Source organism: Theropithecus gelada, chromosome 11 (genome assembly GCF_003255815.1).
Source record: "Theropithecus gelada isolate Dixy chromosome 11, Tgel_1.0, whole genome shotgun sequence".
NCBI classification, from domain to species: Eukaryota; Metazoa; Chordata; class Mammalia; order Primates; family Cercopithecidae; genus Theropithecus; species Theropithecus gelada.
This window is the reverse complement of record NC_037679.1, coordinates 70708729-70730189: the sequence shown is the minus strand read 5'-3', so window position 1 is coordinate 70730189 and position 21461 is coordinate 70708729. Positions and strand designations below refer to the sequence as shown.

The following is a 21461-nucleotide window of genomic DNA, read 5'->3' as shown; positions in this document are numbered from 1 at the left end:
TCAGCTTTAGGCCTGGTATAGTGGCTCACACCTGTAATCCCAGCACTTTGGGAGTCTGAGGCAGGCAGATCACTTGAGGTCAGGAGTTCGAGGCCAGCCTGGCCAACATGGCGAAACCCAATCTCTACTAAAAATACAGAAATTGGTCGAGCGTGCTGGCAGGCGCCTGTAATCCCAGCTACTCGGGAGGCTGAGGCAAGAGAATTGCTTGAGCCCAAGAGGCAGAGGTTGCAGTGAGCCAAGATTACACCACTGCACTCCAGCCTGGGCAACAGACTGAGACTCCGTCTCAAAAAAAAAAAAAAAAAATCAGTTTTAAAATGATTCGCAGTTAAAAGTTATGGATGAAATTCTTACAAGAGCCTTCTAATCAACGCAAGTGCCCTTCCGAAGGCACTCAAGGTCACTTGACTTTACTAGTTCTGAATAGGGCTTGATTAGAGTATGTGCAGGGAGGACCGCCTCCCAATGCTCTTGATGGAGGCAGAGCACAGGTCACTGCCGCATACTGTGAAGTCATGGCTCACGGGAAGTGCATTGGCAACTCTGCTGCAGCTGCACTCATGGGTTTTTCCATGGGATATACCAGCGTGACTATCTCAAGTGCTTCATCCAGATGCTTGAGAGCTAAGCTCAGGATTCTCTCTGCCCTGTAGGATTCTTTAGGGTTAACTTCATTCCCTAAAACATGCCAATGAAAAGCAAGTCAAGGGGCAGGGAAACGAAACACTGAAACTCATGTTTGCTTTTAGGTCAGGTGAAATGGAAGCCAGAGCAGCTCTAAATAAAACGCTTGAGGTGCTTAAAAGGATGCTTTTGTTTTCTGGTAACAATTGTCATTTATCCATAAGTTAATTGATGATGCAAACCTTTTGTTCCACCACTGTCCTTCTTTTGGCCAGTCTCTTGTCCGTTAGCACCCCCAGCAGTAGAACATGTTCAGGGAGTACCAGTAACCCAGACCCTGGGTCTCACTGACGGAGATTCTTGTTTGTGGGCCTCCTGTTGGTATGAAGGAGGGGTGTGGATCAAGGTTGAAATTCATTGTAGGCTTCAGTTATAAACACTGTTTCTTTCCCCCAGTGCCTTAGGTAGGGCTGTTATAGTAGCATGTGAGCAGAGCCTATTCTAGGTGACGAAGCTCACAGACACTCAAAGGTTCTTAGTTTTCATGGCCATATATGAAGAACACATGGTAGGTAGAGGTAGTCGTAAGGTGAACTCCTCTAGAAGTATATCTTTTCTTGTGGATGTCTAGCTTCATGTTAATCAGTATTTTGCCAGCTGTGGATTGTAAAATGAGTTTGGTGGACCACAACTAGCATTTTTATTAGATAAAATAGTGTAGATGTAAATATTAGGGTGTATTACAATTAACTTTTTTTTTTTTTTTTTTTCTGAGATGGAGTTTTGCTCTGTCTTCCAGGTTGGAGTGCAGTGGTGACATCTCGGCTTGCTGCAAACTCTACTTCCCAGGTTCATGCCGTTCTCCTGCCTCAGCCACCCGAGTGGCTGGGACTCCAGGCACCCACCACCACACCCGGCTAATTTTTTGTAATTTTAGTAGGACGGGGTTTCACCGTGTTAGCCAGGATGGTCTCGATCTCCTGACCTCGTGATCCGCCCGTCTCGGCCTCCCAAAGTGCTGGGATTACAGGCATGAGCTACTGCGCCCCGCTGACAATTAATATTGTTTTGTGAAACTCGTTTCAGGTTTGTGTGTGGCATGGATGTTTCTTACTGTGGGCTAATGGTCAGAATTTTTCATTTGTTTTTTGAGATTGCGCTACTGCATTCCAGCCTGGGCAACAGAGCGAGACTCCATCTCAAAGAAAAAAAAAAAAAAGAAGAGATGGGGAGCGCTTATTATGTTGCCCAGGTTGATCTCCAACTCCTGGGCTCAAACAAACCTTCTGCCACGGCCCTCCCAAAGTGCTGGGATTACAGGCGTGAGCCATGGCACTGGACCAGAAATGTTTTAAAAAGCACTAATTTAAATCGTTAACATTTGTCTGTAGCAATATTAAAAATCTTTTTGGCCAGGCGCAGTGGCTCACGCCTGTAATCCTAGCACTTTGGGAGGCCAAGGCAGGCAGATCACAAGGTCAGGAGATCAAGACCATCCTGGCTAATGTGGTGAAACCCTGTCTCTACCAAAAATACAAAAAATTAGCCGGGTGTGGTGGCGGGTGCCAATAGTCCCAGCTACTTGGGAGGCTGAGGCAGGAGAATGGTGTGAACCCAGGAGGCGGAGTTTGCAGTAAGCTGAGATTGCACCACTGCACTCTAGCCTGGGCGACAGAGCGAGACTCCATCTCAAGAAAAAAAAAAAACACACACACAACAAAAAAACCTTTTTAGGGTTACCTTTATATTTTCATCTTGATTTAAATGTGTTTAGCTTAAGTATCTTTACTGTCCAAGACATGCACCATTTGGTTCCTTATGATAGTAATTTCTGTCTTTTCAACTTCCTTTAACTGACGAGTCAGTTTAGGAGAAAATTTCAAAAGGATCTAGTGCTCTGTTATTTTAAAACAATATTGAAGAGAAAAGTAATACCTAACTAGAATTTGAGCAATTTTAAAGCTATTTTGATTTTTATGACATAGAAGAACATTTAGAAATCTCTCTTCCAGCTGGGTGTGGTGGCTCACGCCTGTAATCCTAGCACTTTGGGAGGCCGAGGTGGGCAGATCATGAGGTCAGGAGTTCAAGAACAGCCTGGCCAATATGGTGAAACCCCTTCTCTACTAAAAATAAAAAAATTAGCTGGGCGTGGTGACATGCACCTGTAGTCCCAGCTGCCCAGGAGGCTGAGGCAGGAGAATCACTTGAACCCGGAAGATGGAGGTTGCAGTGAGCCAAGATAGTGCCACTGCACTGCAGCCTGGGTGAGAGAAGGAGACTCCGTCTCAAAAAAAAAAACTCTCTTCCGTGTTCTTCCAATGGAGGTTGACTGTAAAGTTAATTTGAATGGAACATTTATTTTTGTTTTACTGTATTGTATTGTATTTTTTTTGAGATGGAGTCTTGCTCTGTCACCCAGGCTAGAGTGCAGTGGTGAGATCTTGGCTCACCGCAACCTCCACCTCCCTAGTTCAAGCCCCTCCCTGCCTCAGCCTCCTGAGTAGCTGGGATTACAGGCACCTGCCACCGTGCCCGGCTAATGTTTGTATTTTTAGTAGAGACGGGGTTTCACCATCTTGACCAGGCTGGTCTCGAACTCCTGACCTCGTGATGCACCTGTCTCGGCCTCCCAAAGTGCTGGGATTACAGGGGTGAGCCACCGTGCCTGGCTTATTATCATTATTATTATTATTATTAAAGCTAGTGTTATTAGAGACTTGCTAGGCAGGCTGTATAGAAAATGATTAAAAAGAAAGGTCCAGCTGATCCCTGGGCTGTATGACCTAAATTCTCAGCCACTTTCAGTTCCTGTTATATTGCCTTGTGGTTCACCCAGCCTCCCGACTTTGCCTTCCCACCTAATCTTTTGCCAGTGTCCTCATACCAGTGGAGTTGAGGAAATTCCCAAGTTCGCAGATCTTCACACAGGAGTGGATCCAGTATCTACCTAGCCAGACTCCAAAATACTCTGGGATAGGATTGCTGCCATCTGACATGTTATACATCAGAATTTTTAAATTCTCTTATGTTTTTAAGGCTGTGTAATATGAATTAGTCTATGTATATTGATTTTATAAATAGACTCAAAAGACCATGGACTGCTTATGTTCCATGTGGCTTCGTGATACTTGAAAAAATTATTGGGAATTGGAAAAAATAAACGACTAGAGTCAACTGTCACAAGTTTCTTATATTACCAATGTTTGTCTCTACAAAAAATACAAAAATTAGGTCAGGCACGGTGGCTCATACCTGTAATCCCAGCACTTTGGGAGGCCGAGGTGAGCAGATCACTTGAGGTCAGGAGTTTGAGACCAACCTAGCCAACATGGCATCTCTACTAAAAAATACAAAAATTGCCAGGCGCGGTGGCTCACGCCTGTAATCCCAGCACTTTGGGAAGCCGAGGCGGGCGGATCACGAGGTCAGGAGATCGAGACCATCCTGGCTAACATGGTGAAACCCTGTCTCTACTAAAAATACAAAAAATCAGCTGGGCGTGGTGGCGGGCGCCTATAGTCCCAGCTACTCAGGAGGCTGAGGCAGGAGAATGGCGTGAACCTGGGAGGCGGAGCTTGCAGTGAGCCGAGATCGCACCACTGCACTCCAGCCTGGGCAACAGAGCGAGACTCCATCTCAAAAAAAATTTAAAAAAAATTAGGCCGGGCATAGTGGCTCATGCCTGTCATCCCAGCATTCTGGGACGCCGAGGCAGGTGGATCACCTGAGGTCAGGAGTTTGAGACCAGCCTGGCCAACATGGTGAAACCCTGTCTCTACTAAAAATACAAAAATTAGCCGGGCATGGTGGCAGGCACCTGTAGTCCTAGCACTTTGGGAAGCCGAGGCGGGTGGATCACCTGAGGTCAGGAGTTTGAGACTAGCCTGGCTAACATGGTGAAAACACATCTCTACTAAAAATACAAAAATTAGCCAGGCGTGGTGGCACGTGCCTGTAATCCCAGCTACTCGGGAGGCTGAGGCAGGAGAATCGCTTGAACCGAGGAGGCGGAGATTGTAGTGAGCCAAGATCATGCCACTGCACTGCAGCCTGGGAGACAGAGCAAGACTCCGTCTCAAAAAAAGAAGAAAAAAAAAAGATCTCCCGGCATTTTTAATCCTATTACAGAAATTCTTTCAAATGATTACCTCATCTTTTCTTTTTTTTTTTGAGACGGAGTTTTGCTCTGTAGCCCGGGCTGGAGTGCAGTGGCCGGATCTCAGCTCACTGCAAGCTCCGCCTCCCGGGTTCCCGCCATTCTCCTGCCTCAGCCTCCGGAGTAGCTGGGACTACAGGCGCCCGCCACCTCGCCCGGCTAGTTTTTTGTATTTTTAGTAGAGACGGGGTTTCACTGTGTTAGCCAGGATGGTCTCGATCTCCTGACCTCGTGATCCACCCGTCTCGGCCTCCCAAAGTGCTGGGATTACAGGCTTGAGCCACCGCGCCCGGCTACCTCACCTTTTCTTTATATTTTTTCCCTGTCTGGAAACTGCCATATCTTACCTTTTCTAATTTTGATTTGTCAAAGTTACATACATATAATTGGGGGGGGAAATATGATGTTAGCCCCAGAGAGCACACCACATTACCTTTGTGAAATGAATCTGATTTCTGTTTGCTCCCTCAGATTAACAACATGAAGACCAAGTTTAAAGAAACAATTGAGAAGTGTGATAATCTAGAGCACAAACTAAATGATCTCCTAAAGGAAAAGCAGTCTGTGGAAAGAAGGTAGGTACAATTGGTCTATTCTGTTGTAACAGGCTCTATAAACAGACAGTTTCTTTCATTCCTATGGAAACACCCTCATTTTCAAATATACGTATCACCAGGTTTTCAGGAGTCTCCCTATGTATGGAACAGGCTTCTCATTTATTAAAAAATGTGGAGTTTCATACCAGATGGATGCCATGTGGAATGCAATGCTCTCTCCTGATGTCTGTGCGCCTGAAGTGTGTGCAGATATCTTCCATTTTTGCCTGTGAAAAGCAATTTTCTTCCATCCAGAGCCTTTGGCTTCTTTGAGCCATTGTGGCTGTGAACTGGCAGTTAGGAAGGAGACTGTGTCTAAGCTGGAAATGTTATATAATGTGGCCTTGGGCAGGAGTTAAAGGCAAAAGATGTTGAATATGGAGCATAAAACTCATAAACAGCATAGCAATAACATTCCTTATTTACTATTATTTGGGAAGATAGTTGCTACTGATTGAAATTACCAGCCAGGCATGATGGCTTACGCCTGTAATCCCAGCACTTTGGGAGGCTGAGGCCGGCAGGTTGCTTGAGCCCAGGAATTCAAGACCAACCTGGACGACATGGTAAAACCCCATCTCCACTAAAAATACAAAAATTAGCTGGGCATGGTGGTGCATACCTGTAGTCCCTGCTACTCAGGAGGCTGAGGTAGGAGGATCACATGAGTCCGGGAGGCAGAGGCTGCAGTGAGCCAACATCTCACCACTGCACTCCAACCTGGGCAACAGCGAGACCCTGTCTCAACAAAAGTAAATTTTTTTTAAGCTATTGTAAAAACAACACTACAAAATTAATAGAAGTAAAAATTTTAAATTACCCTGTACTTTCAGCACCCTAACAAATTGAACAACTGTGTTAAAGAATAAAGAATAGAGTTTAAACTGGAAGGGTTTTTTTTTTTTTTTTTTGGAGACAGGGTCTTTCTCCCTGTCACCCGGGCTGGAGTGCAATGGCGCGATCTCAGCTCACTGCAACCTCCGCCTCCTGGATTCAAGCGATTCTCCTGCGTCAGCCTCCCAAGTAGCTAGGATTACAGGAGCATGCCACCACGCCCAGCTAATTTTTGTATTTTTAGTAGAGATGGGGTTTCACCATGTTGGCCAGGATGGTCTGGATCTCTTGACCTCATGATCCGCCCGCCTCGGCCTCCCAAAGTGCTGGGATTACAAGCATAAGCCACTGCACTGGGCCAGCTCACTACATCTTCCACCTCCCTAGGCTCAGGTGATGCTCCCACCTCAGCCTCCCAAGTAGCTGGACTACAGCTGTGCACCATCAGCCCTGGCTAATTTTTTTTTTTTTTTGAGACGGAGTTTCACTCTTGTTGCCCAGGCTGCAATGGCGTGATCTCAGCTCCCCGCAACCTCTGCCTCCAGGGTTCAAGCGATTCTCCTGCCTCAGCCTCCGGAGTAGCTGGAATTACAGGTGTGTGCCACCATGCCTGGCTAATTTTGTATTTTTAGTAGAAACGGGGTTTCTCCGTGTTGGTCAGGCTGGTCTCAAACTCCCGACCTCAGGTGATGCACCCGCCAAAGTGCTGGGATTACAGGCGTGAGCCACCGCACCTGGCCTCTGGCTAATTTTTTGTAGAGACTGTTTTACCATTACAGGTGTGGGCCACCACACCCTGCAAAACAGGAAGTTCTTTTTCACCCCCTAGATCCTGCTATCTAGTGTTAACCATTATTATCCAGTACTAGTGAATATTTATTCTAGATGTTTAGCTCTGCCCACATAAATATCTCACATGCATAATCTTTTCTCTGCAAAAATAGAATGTAGGTGTTATCTTTGATAAAATATGTTTTTGGACTTTTTTTCATACTAGCACATCTAAATCTGTCCTGATCTTTGTGTAACATCTGCATGCTGTTTCATTGCATGGATGTACCATAATTATTTTTGTTGTTGTTGTTGTTGAAATAAGGTCTTGCTGTGTTGCCTAGGCCAGAGTACAGTGGTGTAATCATAGCTCACTGCAACCTCCAGCTCCTGGGCTCAAGTGATCCTCCTAGTCTGAGCTTCCTGAGTAGCTAGGACTACAGGTGTGTGCCACCATGCCTGCCCAATTTAAAATTTTTTTGTAGAGATGGGGTCTTGCCATATTGCCCAGGCTAGTTTTGAACTCTTGGCCTCAAGTGATCCTCCTGTCTTAGCCTCTGAAAATGCTGGGATTATAGGCATGAGCCACTGCACCTGGCCTACCATAGTAATTTTGACCAGTTCCCTATTGTGTCAGGTTGTGTCAAATCTCACAGTACTATAAGCAATACTGTAAAGAGCATCTTTCTCCATGTCTCTTTTTGCCCAATCCTGAGTATGTATATTCTATGGGATAAATTCCTAGAAATGAAGTATCTGCGTCAAAGGGAATGCAATTATTTATTTATTTATTTTATTATTATTATTTTTTTGAGACGGAATCTTGCTCTGTCGCACAGGCTAGAGTGCAGCGGCATGATCTTGGCTCACCGCAACCTCCACCTCCCAGGTTCAAGCAGTTCTCCTGCCTCAGCCTCCCGAGTAGCTGGGATTACAGGCACACACTGCCACACCCGGCTAATTTTTGTATTTTTAGTAGAAACAGAGTTTTACCATGTTGGCCAGGCTGATGTTGAACTCCTGACCTCATGATCCACCCTCCTTGGCCTCCCAAAGTGCTGGGATAACAGGCATGAGCCAACGTGCCTGGCCCAAATTTTTAATTTTTATAGATATTGCCAAGTTGTCTTCAAAAGAGTTTATACCAGTTCATGCTCCTGTGCCAGTATGTAAGTGCCTCTTTTCTCATGTCTCAGCTCTTGGATGTTCTGATACATAAAAATAGTATCTTAAATAGTGGGGTTTTTTTGTTTGTGTTTTGTGTGTGTGTGCGCTTTTGTTTTTTGTTATTTTTTTTTGAGACAGGGTCTTATTCTGTCAAACAGGCTGGAGTGCAGTGGTGCAATCACAGCCCACTGCAGGCTCAAATTCCTGGGCTCAAGCAATCCTCTGCCTCAGCCTCCCAATTAGCTGGGTCTACAAGTGCACATCACCACACTTTAAATTAAATAGCTAATTTATTTAATGTTTCTTTTGTAGAGATGGTGTCTCACTATGTTGACCAGGCTGGTTTCAAAGCGACTCTCCTGGCCTTAAGTGACCCTCCCACTTTTGCCTTCCATAGTGCTGGTATTACAGACATGAGCCACTCGACTGGGTCTCAGATGGTGTGGGTTGTTTGAGACAAGGTCTCGTTCTGTCACCCAGGCTGGAGTGCAGTAGCATGAACACAGCTCACTTCAGCCTTGACCTGCTGGGATCAAGCAATCCTCCAGCTTCAGCCTCCTGTAAATCTGGGACCACCAGTGCACGCTGCCACACCTGGCTAATTTTTTTGATTTTGTGTAGAGACAGGGTCTTACTTTGTTGCCCGGGCTGGTCTCGAACTCATTTCCTCTTTCATTTGCTGGAGCAATCCTCTCGCCTCAGCCTCCTGGAGTGCTGGGATTCCAAGCATGAGCCAACGCACCTGGCCTCAAATGATGGTTTCATTTGCAATTCTTTTTTTTTTTTTTTTTTTTTTGGTATATAAACTATTAACAGACAAGGCCTACAGACTTACTTCTTCTTGGACACATCCACGGTGCGGCCACGGCGGCAAGTGGTCTTGGTGTGCTGGCCTCGGACACGAAGGCCCCAGAAGTGGCGCAGCCCTCTATGGGCCCGAATCTTCTTCAGTCGCTCCAGGTCTTCACAGAGCTTGTTGTCCAGACCATTGGCTAGGACCTGGCTATATTTCCATCCTTTACATCCTTCTGTCTGTTCAAGAACCAGTCTGGGATCTTGTACTGGCATGGATTCTGCATAATGGTGATCACACGTTCCACCTCATCCTCAGTGAGTTCTCCCGCCCTCTTGGTGAGGTCAGTGTCTGCTTTCCTCAACACCACATGAGCATATCTTCAGCCCACACCCTTAATAACAGACGGCAAAGACTATTTCCGCCGCCCATCGATGTTGGTGTTGAGTACTCGCAAAATATGCTGGAACTTTTCAGGGATCACTAGAGACACGGCGGCAGCACAAGCAGCGGTGTGTAGGCCTCCTGTGGAAGAGCTGCAATTCTTTACTTATGAGTACGACTGGACATCAAGAAGAGGGCACTCCCAAGTCTAAAGCCCTTTGGTTAGAATAAGTGCCCTTTTTTTTTCCCTTCAGCAAATGCAATGAAGTCAGAGTACTTGAATCTCCAAGAATGCCACTTTTCCTCATAACTTCCTTATCACAGTTACCATCTGCAAGGCACCTATTTAACCACTGACTGCAAAACAAAGAAGCAGTAGAATTTTTACCATCAGTCACAGAATAGTTTCTGCTACTGAAAAATTTCTGATGCTTTTTTAAAAAGTGTCTTAAAAGTACATTTGTGGGCTGGACGCGCTGGCTTACACCTGTAATCCCAGCACTTTGGGAGGCTGAGGGCAGTGGATCATGAAGTCAAGAGATTGAGACCATCCTGGGAACATGGTGAAACCCTGTCTCTACTAAAAATACAAAAATTAGCTGGGCACAGTAGCAGGCACCTGTAATCCTTGCTACTTGGGAGGCTGAGGCAGGAGAATTGCTTGAATCCAGGCAGCAGAGGTTGCAGTGAGCCAAGATCACGCCACTGCACTCCAGCATGGGCAACAGAGTGAGACTCCATCTCAAAAAAAAAAATAAATAAATATATAGTACACTTGTGGACTGGCGCAGTACATCATGCCTTTAATCCCAGTACCGTGGAAGGCCAAGGCAGGTGGATCACCTGAGGTCAGGAGTTCAAGACCAGTCTGGCCAACATGGCGAAACCTAGTCTCTAGTAAAAATACAAAAATTAGCCAGGCATGGTGGCGGGTGCCTGTAATCCCAGGTACTTGGGAGGCTGAGGCAAGAGAATCACTTGAACCCAGGAGGTGGAGGTTGCAGTGAGCTGAGATCGTGCCATTGCATTCTAGCCTAGGCAACAAGAGCGAAACTCCATCTCAAAAAAAAAAATACGCTTGTGTTAAGTAAAGCAAAATTCTTGCTTTGCGTAGCTGATTGCGATGGCAACAAACCAGTCTCCCTCATCATGGGAGAAAGGGGTCTGTCCTAAAGGGATTCTGAAGTCATGGTTTCTCTGTTCAATCCCAGAGCAGAAAGGGGACTATGTCAGCAAATGAAAAATGTGCTTTTGTCTTCCTTTGTTTTTCTAAAGGTGCACTCAGCTAAACACGAAAGTGGCCAAACTCACCAACGAGCTCAAAGAGGAGCAGGAAATGAACAAGTGTTTGCGAGCCAACCAAGTCCTCTTGCAGAACAAGTTAAAAGAGGAGGAGAGGGTGTTGAAAGAGACCTGTGACCAAAAAGATCTGCAGATCACCGAGATCCAGGAGCAGCTGCGTGATGTCATGTTCTACCTGGAGACACAGCAGAAGATCAACCATCTGCCTGCCGAGACCCGGCAGGAAATCCAGGAGGGACAGATCAACATCGCCATGGCCTCAGCTTCGAGCCCTGCCTCTTCTGGCGGCAGTGGGAAGTTGTCCTCCAGGAAGGGCCGCAGCAAGAGGGGCAAGTGACCTTCAGAGCAACAGACATCCCCGAGACTCTTCTCCCTGGCACCGTGAGGGTGTGCTGGGACCTTCAGCTAAATGTGAGGGTGGGCCCTAATAAGTACAAGTGAGGATCAAGCCACAGTTGTTTGGCTCTTTCATTTGCTGTTGTGTGATGTAGTGAATGTAGAGGGTGCTGACTGGAGAGCTGATGGAAAGGGGCTGCGTTTGAAAAGGTCTTAAGAGTTCCCTAACCTCAGACATTCTAATGACCATTTTGCCTTCCTGCTTGGTAGAAACCCCAACTCTGCTGTGCATTTTTCCGTTGTATTTATGGAGTTGGTGTATTTGACATTCAGTTCTGGGGTAGGTTTAAGATGTTAAGTTATTTCTTGTAACCTCAAAGGTAAGGTTATCTAGCACTAAAGCACCAAACCTCTCTGAGGTCATGACAGCTGCTTTAAAGAGAGGGTACATTGGCTACTAAGGAGTTATGAAAATTCCCTAGCAATAGTGTCATATCATTATCATCTCCCCCTTCCTCTAGGGAGTGGAGGAATTGCTTGAATGTTATCTGAAAAGAGGCCTGGTAGCAAACCGGGCCCTGGCTCTTTACCAGCAGTCATCTCTTCTTGCTCTGGGGCTAGCCAGGAAAAACAAACAACCCGGGGCACATTAGGTAGACTCAGTGTAGGAAAAATGGTGGCAGCTCCACTGTTTATTTTTGGTGACTTCATACGTCATTATGAACCGCAATTAAGGAGTAGGCTTAATGGCTGTTCCCAAACTCAAATCTCAGAGTAGATATCCTAGCATCTAGCAAGACTGAGTGGGGAGATTTCTCATCCATGTGAAAATGTAGAGTGAGGCCTCTGACTAGCTAATTGTGTATTTTGCTGGGTTCAGTATTTTCTAAATGTTTACAAAATATTGGGCTGCATGTTCAGGTTGCAGCTAGAGGGAGCTTGGGCAGATTTTCAATTATGCTTTCAAGATATAACCAAAGGCTGTTTCTAAATCCTAAAATTAGAATTTCAACAGAGCCCCCTTTACAACAGTCATATAATGCTTGTGTGGGCCAACAGAGGGGCTGTGTACTCTCTCTGGAACCATAAATGTCAAGTAATTCATAACCTGCAGTAATTGAGCAAACTTAAGACCTGTGTTGGAATTTAGTTTCTTGAAGAGGTAGAGGGATAGGTTAGCAAGATGTATTGTTAAATGAGGGGTTTTGGTTTTTGCTTTATAATTAGCCAAAGGTTTTCAAATGATCACATTTCAGAATAGGTTTTTAGCCTGTAATTAGACCTCATCCCCTTTGACCTAAATGTCTTACATGTTACTTGTTAGCACCTCAACTGTATTGCTAATCACTGTCCATTTTTGTGGGATATGCTGCAGCATTTCCCAAAAAACTTTACCTGTAATGTTGCAAAATGAATGTACTCAGACATTAATTTTTACTTAGGGCAGACCAACTCTTTGAGTCTCTCTTGGACTTACATATACAGATATCTTAAGAGTGGGAATGTAAAGCATAACCTAATTCTCTTTCCTATAGAGATTCTATTTTATTTAAAATCTATTTTTACACTAGTTAGAATCCTGCTGTTTTGGCCAAGTAGTTGTCTTGCATGTCTGACCTTGCAGAAGCTGCGGTGGATCATAGCATACTAATGAAGAGAATTAGAAGTAGTTTACAAAGCTCGCTCACTCATTTCTCTGTGATCCCCTCTATCCAGCGGCTCCACCACCACCTGGGAAAACAGATTTTTCAGCACAGGTGGGATAAATGCTCTGAAAGGCTGTGCCCAGAGGAATGAGCAAATAGGCAAATGTTTCCAAACTACTTGAAGGTTTTAAAAAAAAAGTTCCAGAAAAAAAAATCTTACCAAGATACGTAAAGAAAATGTGTGTGTGTGTGTGTGTGTGTGTGTGTGTGTGTTATAAAAACAAGGAGTCATGTTTGAATTTCACAATATCACATCAGACAGAAGCTGTTTTCTTCAGGATGGAAATGAACCACTTAATATACCCATACTACCTTGAACAGTGAAATTGAATTAAAATAGCCAAACTTTGAAATTATTCTGCCCTGTGTGAAATTTGTGTCTCTGACTGACATTTAATTGGGAGCATGTCTCTAATAATCTAAGAAAGTGTCAGCCAGGCACGGTGGCTCAACGCCTGTAATCCCAGCACTTTGGGAGGCTGAAGTGGGCAGATCACCTGAGGTCAGGAGTTCAAGACCAGCCTGGCCAACATGGTGAAACCCTGCCTGTACAAAAATACAAAAATTAGCCGGGCATGATGGTGGGTTCCTGTAATCCCAGATCCTGGGGAGGCTGAGGTGGGAGAATCGCTTGAACCTGGGAGGCGGAGGTTGCAGTGAGCTGAGATCGTGCTATTGTACTCTAGCCTGGGCGACAGAGCAAGCCTCCATCTCAAAAAAGAAAGTGGGCCAGGCACGGTGGCTCACGCCTGTAATCCCAGCACTTTGGGAGGTCGAGACGGGCAGATCATGAAGTCAGGAGATCGAGACTATCCTGGCTAACACGGTGAAACCCTGTCTCCACTAAAAATACAAAAAAAAATTAGCCAGGCGTAGTGGCGGGCACCTGTAGTCCCAGCTACTCGGGAGGCTGAGGCAGGAGAATGGCATGAACCCGGGGGGCGGAGCTTGCAATGAACCGAGATCGTGCCACTCTAGCCTGGGCAACAGAGCGAGACTCCATCTCAAAAAGTGTCAGGGGCGCACGTGGTGGCTCACTCTTGTAATCGCAGCACTTTGGGAGGCCAGGGTGGGTAGATCATGAGGTCAGGAGATCGAGACCATCCTGGGTAACATGGTGAAACCTCATCTCTACTAAAAATACAAAAAATTTAGCCGGGCATGGTGATGAGTGCCTGTAGTCCCAGCTACTCCGAGGCTGAGGCAGGAGAGTGGCGTGAACCCGGGAGGCGGAGCTTGCAGTGAGCCTAGATTGCGCCACTGCACTCCAGCCAGGGCGATAGAGGGAGACTCCGTCTTTAAAAAAAAAAAAAAGTGTCAATGGCCTTAATTTAAAAAGCAACGTAAAAATCAACCCCTTGGTTGGGTATGGTGGCTCACATCTGTAATCCCACCACTTTGGGAGGCTGAAGTGGGAGGAATGCTTGAGGTCAGGAGTTCAAGACCAGCCTGGGCAACATGGCCAGACCCAATCTCTACCAAAAAAAAAAAAAATTGTTTTCAATTAGCTAGGCATGGTGGTGCACACCTGTAGTCCCAGCTATTTGGGAGGCTGAGGTGGGAGGATTGCGTGAACCCAGGAGTTCAAGACTGCAGTGAGCTGTGATTGTACCACTGTACTCCAGCCTGGGCAACAGACCATGTCTCAAAAAATAACCTTAACAGTATAGTCAGCATCTAGATTATTCATCTTTCCACTCCCTTCTTCCAGATTCCCAAACTAGTGAAAAGTAGCTGAACTGGGCAGGCGACGTCCTAGGCACACAACTCTTGCAAACTAACAGCAGATTTTTTTTTTTTTTTAAGACAGTCTTGTTCTGTCTCCCAGGCTGGAATGCAGTGGCTCCACCTCAGCTCACTGCAACCTCCACCTGCTGGGTTCAAGTGATTCTCCTGCCTCAGCCTCCTGAGTAGCTGTGATGTGCCACCACGCCCAGCTAAATTTTTTGTGTTTTTAGTAGAGACGGGGTTTTGCCATGTTGGCGAGGCTGGTCTCGAACTCCTGACCTCTCAAGTGATCCACTTGCCTCAGCCTCCCAAAGTGCTGGGATTATAAGCATGAGTCACCGCGCCCAGCCATGAAAAGCAATTTTTACACCTGAGACTATTTCCCATGCCCTACACTAAGCTGAGATTGTTTAGCGGGGTGGTGGGGGGTGGTGGTGGTTGTTCTTGGTGGGAAACCGTCATTAATGTGACTCGTTAGGATACATTGATCAATATATAAACACCGAAGCAACTACCCACTCTCTGCTTGCATGACAAAGTTGTCCTCCTCAAAAGGGCTGAGAAATTGATTTCCACAGCCACCTAGTAGAGTGTGGAGAACTTGGCAAATCACGAATGAACAACCTTCTGTCATCATTTAGAAACCCCTCTCCTAGTACAGTCAGGCTCCACAAGCTACAAATACCATCCATGAGATTTGGCTGCTGCCATGCACGATGCCACGTTGCTTGGGCTGGTGGCATATTTTGGCTTGTGCGATGAAGTCCATGGGCTTATCTAAAAAAGGAAAAAGTCACTCTTGTTTTCTCCAGGATAAAGCTGAATTAACTGCTGCATAGTGACTCTGCTGCATCACTTCTCTTGGCAGCAGAAGGGAAATTAAAAGTCTCTTAAGAATCAGCTCCTGCAGCTTAACAGTGCTGGGGTCCTTTAAACTACCACCCAGAGACCAGGCTGTCACCTTAATCGAGTTTAGGAAGCTACCGAGTATTCTGTGACAGACTTTTTCTGCTGGCCAGTTATTTTCATGCTTGCCTGTGAAAATTCTTGAAATAGGAGATCCAGAATACCTATATAATGGTTACATCAACAGATGCAGCTTTTCTTTTTTTTTTTTTTTTTTTGAGGCAGAGACTCACTCTATGGCCCAGGCTGGAGTGCAGTGGCGCAATCTCAGCTCACTGCAACCTCCGCCTCCTGGGTTCAAGCAATTCTCATGCCTCAGCATCCCAAGTAGCTGGGATTACAGGCACACACCACCACGCCTGGCTAATTTTTGTATTTTTTGTAGAGATGGGGTTTTGCCGTGTTGGCCAGGCTGGTCTCGAACTCCTGACCTCAAGTGATCCATCTACTCGGCCTCCCAAAGTGCTGGGATTATAGGCATGAGCCACTGTGCCCAGCCATTTTTTGTATTTTTTATATTTTGTATTTTGGTAAAGATGGGCTTTTGCCACTTTGGCCAGGCTCGTCTCAAACTCTTGGCCTCAAGTGATCTGCCCACCTCAGCCTCCCAAAGTGCTGGGATTACAGGTGTGAACCAATGCGCCCGGCCCAGATACGGCTTTGACAGTAAAGACTGAAGCAGTAATAGGGAGAAAAGCTTGTCCTTTAGGAATCCCAAGTTTTATCCTAGAGCCAAGGCCAAGTGTCTCCTTCTCCTCTGCAAGGTGAAGTTGATTTTGCACCTCCCACCCCCACGCACTGGCCTCCCCCAAACCCTGTTCTGTAGTCTCCCTGGAGCAAGTGAAAAGCATTCTTTGCATTTGGGCATTAGTGGACTTCAGGGAAGTTACATAAGGCTTTTAATTTTTACTGGAGTGGGGGCTGGCCTCTATCCTGATGAATGCCATAATCAACAACTTTTTTTTTTTTTTTTGAGACGGAGTCTCGCTCTGTCCCCCAGGCTGGAGTGCAGTGGTGCCATCTCAGCTCACTGCAACCTCTGCCTTCTGGGTTCAAGTGATTCTTGTGTCTCAGCCTCCCGAGTAGCTGAGATTATAGGCGCACACTACATGCCGGCTAATTTTTGTATTTTTGGCAGAGATGGGGTTTCACCCTACTGGCCAGGCTGGTCTCAAACTCTTGACCTCAAGTGATCTGCCTGCTTCAGCCTCCCAAAGTGCTGGGATTACAGGCGTGAGCCACTACGCCTGGCCATATTTCATGTTTTAATGATAACCTTTATTTACCTTGTATTCCTGAAACTCACATGTTCACAGACATTTATGACCATAGGGTCTATCAGACATTAATTTGGAAACTTGTACTTCCAGAAGCCAAAACTATTTCAGAATTATTGTAGCTAGTATGCTTTTCATGAATATTGAGTAGTCTCTCCCTGTAATTCTGGAAGCTTAGGAGGACATGCAAGGGGTTCTGCTGTTGGTTCTTAATCTAGATTTTGCATTCTTGCTGCATGAAAGGAAGAGATGAACTATCTATTGTTTTATACAAGATGATTGCAGTCTTTGGGGCCTAATGTTGAATTGCTTCGAGTGAAAAACTCACTGGAATCATCTGGAAAATGTGGTTTTGGTACTTGGCACGGAGCTGCGCCGGTGCAGATAACATTTGTTACTCCAAGGCTAATTACCACACTTACTAAGTGAACTGAAGCAGCTTTGTTTCTTTTCAGACCTTGTTCTAAATCCCCTGACCCAAGACTCCTTTCCCATCCAGCTCAAGATTGCCTCAAAACAAATGCAGGGAGGTTTGTCCAGGAGGGGAAGTCCAAGAGTGAAATCACACACAAGATCCCAGAACATGAACGTTGACCACACTCAAGATAAATCTGGGTGTTGTTTTTTCTTTTTCTTTTTTTTTTTTAGATCAAGTCTTACCCTGTCACCCTGGCTGGAGTGCAGTGCAGTCGCTGGATCTCGGCTCATTGCAACCTCCGCCTCCTGGGTTCAAGCAATTCTCCTGCTTCAGCCTCCCAAGTAGCTGGGATTACAGGTCCCCACCATCACACCTGGCTAATTTTTGTGTTTTTAGTAGAGACGGGGTTTCACTATGTTGGCCAGGCTAGTCTTGAACTTCTGACCTAAAGTGATCCACCCACTTTGTCCTCCCAAAGTGCTGGAATTACAGGCGTGAGCCACCATGCCCAGCCTGGGTGTTGTATTTTCAAAAGATAAAAGCAGGCCAGGTGCAGCGGCTCACGCCTGTAATCCCAGCACTTTGGAAGATCAAGGCAGGAGGATCACCTGAAGTTGGGAGTTCGAGACCACCCTGACCAACAAGGAGGAACCCCGTCTCTACTAAAAATACAAAATTAGCCGGGCATGGTGGCACATGCCTGTAATCCCAGCTACTCGGGAGGCTGAGGCAGGAGAATCACTTGAACCCTGGAGGCAGAGGTTGCGGGGAGCCGAGATCATGCCATTGCACTCCAGCCTGTGCAACAAGAGTGAAACTCCATCAAAAAAAAAAAAAAAAAAAAAAAAAAGATAAAAGTAAACCTATAGCACTGAGCATAAATGCCAAATAGGAAAAACAGTTCCAACTTGGCCTCTGGCCTCTGTGAAGATGTCTTCTGCCATTTTTTTGCCCAGAAGCAGCAGCAGGTTCCAGACCAGATTTCCTTGTACATGTGTTTCCTAATTTAAAAAGGAAGAGCCCAGGCTAGGTGCTGTGGCTCACACCTATAATCCCAACACTCTGGGAGGCCGGGATGGGAGGATCACTTGAGGCTGGGAGTTCGAGACCAGCCTGGGCAACACAGACCTCGTCTCTACTAAAAATTAAAAACAATTAGCCAGGGGTGGCACATGCCTGTAGTCCCAGCTACTCAGGAGGCTAAGGCAGGAGGATCTCTGGAGCCCGGGAGTTCGAGTTTGCAGTGAGCTATGATCACACCACTGCTCTCCCAGCTATATCAACTCCTGATTGTAATTCTCAATCCCTTGGTTACGGCCCAATAGGCAAAAGTTCAGGTTTTCCCTAGAGAACTGGGAGAACTCAAGTCCCCTGTAAAAGAATAAGATGTTTCCGGCCAGGTGCAGTGGCTCACGCCTGTAATCCCAGCACTTTGGGAGGCCGAGGCGGGCGGATCACCTGAGGTCAGGAGTTCGAGAGCAGCCTGACCAACATGGTGAAACCCCATCTCTACTAAAACACAAAAATTAGCTGGGCATGGCTGGACGCGGTGGCTCATGCCTGTAATCCCAGCACTTTGGGAGGCCGAGGCGGGCGGACCATGAGGTCAGGAGATCGAGACCATACTGGCTAACACGGTGAAACCCCGTCTCTACTAAAAATACGAAAAAATTCGCGGGACGTGATGGCGGACGCCTGTAGTCCCAGCCATTCAGGAGGCTGAGGCAGGAGAATGGCGTGAATCCGGGAGGCAGAGCTTGTTGTGAGCCGAGGTCGGGCCACTGCACTCCAGCCTGGGTGACAGAGGGAGACTCTGTCTCAAAAAAAAAAAAAAAGAAAAAAGAAAAAATTAGCCAGGCATGATGGTGGGTGCCTCTAATCCCAGCTACTCAGGAGACCAAGACGGGAGAATCGCTTGAACCAGGGAGACGGTGGTTGCAGTGAACCGAGATCATGCCACTGCACTAGAGCCTGGGTGGCTGAGTGAGACTCCGTCTTTAAAAAAAAAAAAAAAAAAAAAAAAAAAAAAGATGTTTCCACAACTTAAGAAACTCGCCTGTATCAGTTTACATCATTAGCATAATGCTTAGCACTAAAAGGCTTCAGTGCTAACTGAAAAGAAGGGACAGAATTAATTTTGAAGGCACAACAGATTACAGAGAAAGACCTAGAAGTGAAGACATGTAAGCGGAAAATTTTAGGAGGAAAAAGGGGAGTTGCCGTCTTGGAAGCACTCCAACAGAGAGCAACCAAATTGTGACTTATCACACGCAGCCAGCGGGTCTTCCAGCAGCATTTTTTAGGAATTATCTTTTGTGATAGAAGCAACCTTAGCTGTAGCTGTATTCTATTCTAACTGATCAGTTTCTGCTCACGCAGACACTATGAGCCCAGCTGTTTGCAAAAGGGACAGCAAGAGAGGAGCCACGTGGCACTCCCCCACCTCCCCACCCCACCTGTCCTTGGGGAAAAAAATTAAGATCCTCTTTTCAAAATGCCTTCGTCAGGAAAACAGCTTGGTCGCATTTGTTTCCATGCTGCGGAAAATCAACACGAACTGGCTTTGATCCCAAACAGGGCCAACTGCAGGGCACTGAGGATTCCGCAGCCGGGAAGAATGCGGAGGCCTCTCCCCGAGCACATTCGACTTCAATTATGTGGGAACACGCCTGGGCCGGGGGCTGATGCCAGAATTATCCTGGCTGCGACGGAGGAGGCCCCGTGCTGCGGCCTAGAATCTTTCCTAAAAGTCCATGCAGGATCTCTCGGTGGCTGCCAATCCTGCACTTTCTCGCTGGCGAGATTCCTGACTCTGTTTGGCTGGAGTAATGCTACGGCTCACTCCTGTCCTTTTCTTCCTCTCTCTGCAGCGCCTCTGCCCCTTACCATTGTCAATCAGAATGCTCCACCGCTTTCAAAAACAGAACAGTCTCCCCAAAAAATAACCCACACTATCCCTTCCTCCTCCTCGGTTAGCTCTGTTATGGCCCACAGGAGACGGTTGACTTATTGGTTAACTCTTTAAAAAGTTTCCTTTTCACCTTCAGACATAACATTCTCGTGGGAAGGGAGGTAAGGGATGCTAATGAGCCTCACTGGATTACTGTTAGCTTGTGTGAACCCAAGTGGACTAGGAAAATCCCAGCAGGACATCCCTATGAGGGGCCTCTTTTCCAGCACTGGTTGTCTAATCAGGCAAGCCAGAGTGGTAATCTAGAGACCCCAAACCTGTGTTGGATTTTAGTAGGACACAGAGCCAAGAGAGCCCCCTTGCACTTGCTGAGAATGAAAAGTGGAAGAAAGTCCTGTCCTGTGGTTTTGATGTGTTTGACGACACTACTGGCTCGCACAACCCACCACCCACAGTCGTCATGCTGAGCACTTGCCTTCTATGTTTCATCCAGTCCTCACCACAATCCTGTCAGGTCCTACAGTGAACCCATTTTACACAGCAAGAAAACAGGGTGCAGTGGAGACAGGATGGGACTTGGCCAGCACTGACTGAGGTCACATAGCTGATAAGTGATAAAGGCCATTCTCTCACTCTCTTTTTTTTTTTTGGCAACAGAGTTTTGCTCTTGTCACTCAGGCTGGAGTGCAATGCCAGGATCTCAGCTCACTGCAACCTCTGCCTCCTGGGTTCACTCGATTCTCCTGCCTCAACCTCCCGAGTAGCTGGAATTACAGGCACCTGCCACCACACCCGGCTAATTATTTTAATTTTTTAGTAGAGGCAGGGGTTCTCCATGTTGGCCAGGCTGGTCTCAAACTCCTGACCTCAGGTGACCCACCTGCCTTTGCCTCCCAAAGTGCTGGGATTGCAGGAATTGCAGGCGTGAGCCACCACACCCAGCCCTCTCACTCTCTCTCTCTCTTTTTTTTTTTTTTAGAGACAGGGTCTCACTCTGTTGCCCAGGCTGGAGTGCAGTGGTGTGATCATGGCTCATGGCAGCCTCAACCTCCCTGGACTTAAGTGATCCTTCCGCCTCAGCCTCCTGAGTAGCTGGGACCACAGGAGCATGCCACTATGCCCGGCTAACCTTTTTTTATTTTGGGGGTCTCCTATGTTGCCCAGGCTGATCTGGAACTCCTGGGCTCAAGTGGTCCTCCTGCCTCAGCCTCCCAAAATGCTGAGATTATACGTGTGAGCCATTGTGTCCAGCCCTTTTTCTTTTCTTTCTTTTTTTTTTTATAAACAGGGTCTGTCTGTCACCCAGGCTGGAGTGCAGTGACGCGATCATAGCTCACTGCAGCCTGAAACTCCTGGGCTCAAGTGATCCTCCTGCCTCAGCCTCCTGAGTAGCTGGGACTACAGGTACACCACCATGCCCAGCTAATTTTTGTTTGTTTGTTTTTGTAGACATGGAATCTTGCTACGTCGCCCAGGCTGACCTTGAATTCCAAGTGATCCTCCCATCTCCGTCTCCCAAAGCACTGGGATGAATCAGTTGCAGTCC

General features: G+C 46.6%; 2 protein-coding genes across 3 annotated transcripts in view; one reads left to right on the top strand and one right to left on the bottom strand.

Moving 5' to 3' along the window:
- Window positions 1-12848, top strand: part of BRAP (BRCA1 associated protein) — a 45787-nt gene extending 32939 nt beyond the window's left edge. For both annotated transcript variants that reach the window (XM_025403406.1, XM_025403407.1), the window contains exons 11-12: window positions 5258-5361; window positions 10607-12848. In XM_025403406.1, coding sequence (XP_025259191.1) covers window positions 5258-5361; window positions 10607-10970 — 468 coding nt within the window. In that variant the 3' untranslated portion in view covers window positions 10971-12848. The remainder of the gene's footprint in view (window positions 1-5257; window positions 5362-10606) is intronic.
- Window positions 8946-9326, bottom strand: LOC112635316 (40S ribosomal protein S18-like). The gene has a single exon (XM_025403408.1). The coding sequence runs from the start codon at window positions 9220-9222 to the stop codon at window positions 8986-8988; it is 237 nt and encodes a 78-aa protein (XP_025259193.1). The 5' UTR covers window positions 9223-9326; the 3' UTR covers window positions 8946-8985.
- Window positions 12849-21461: the final 8613 nt, after the last annotated feature.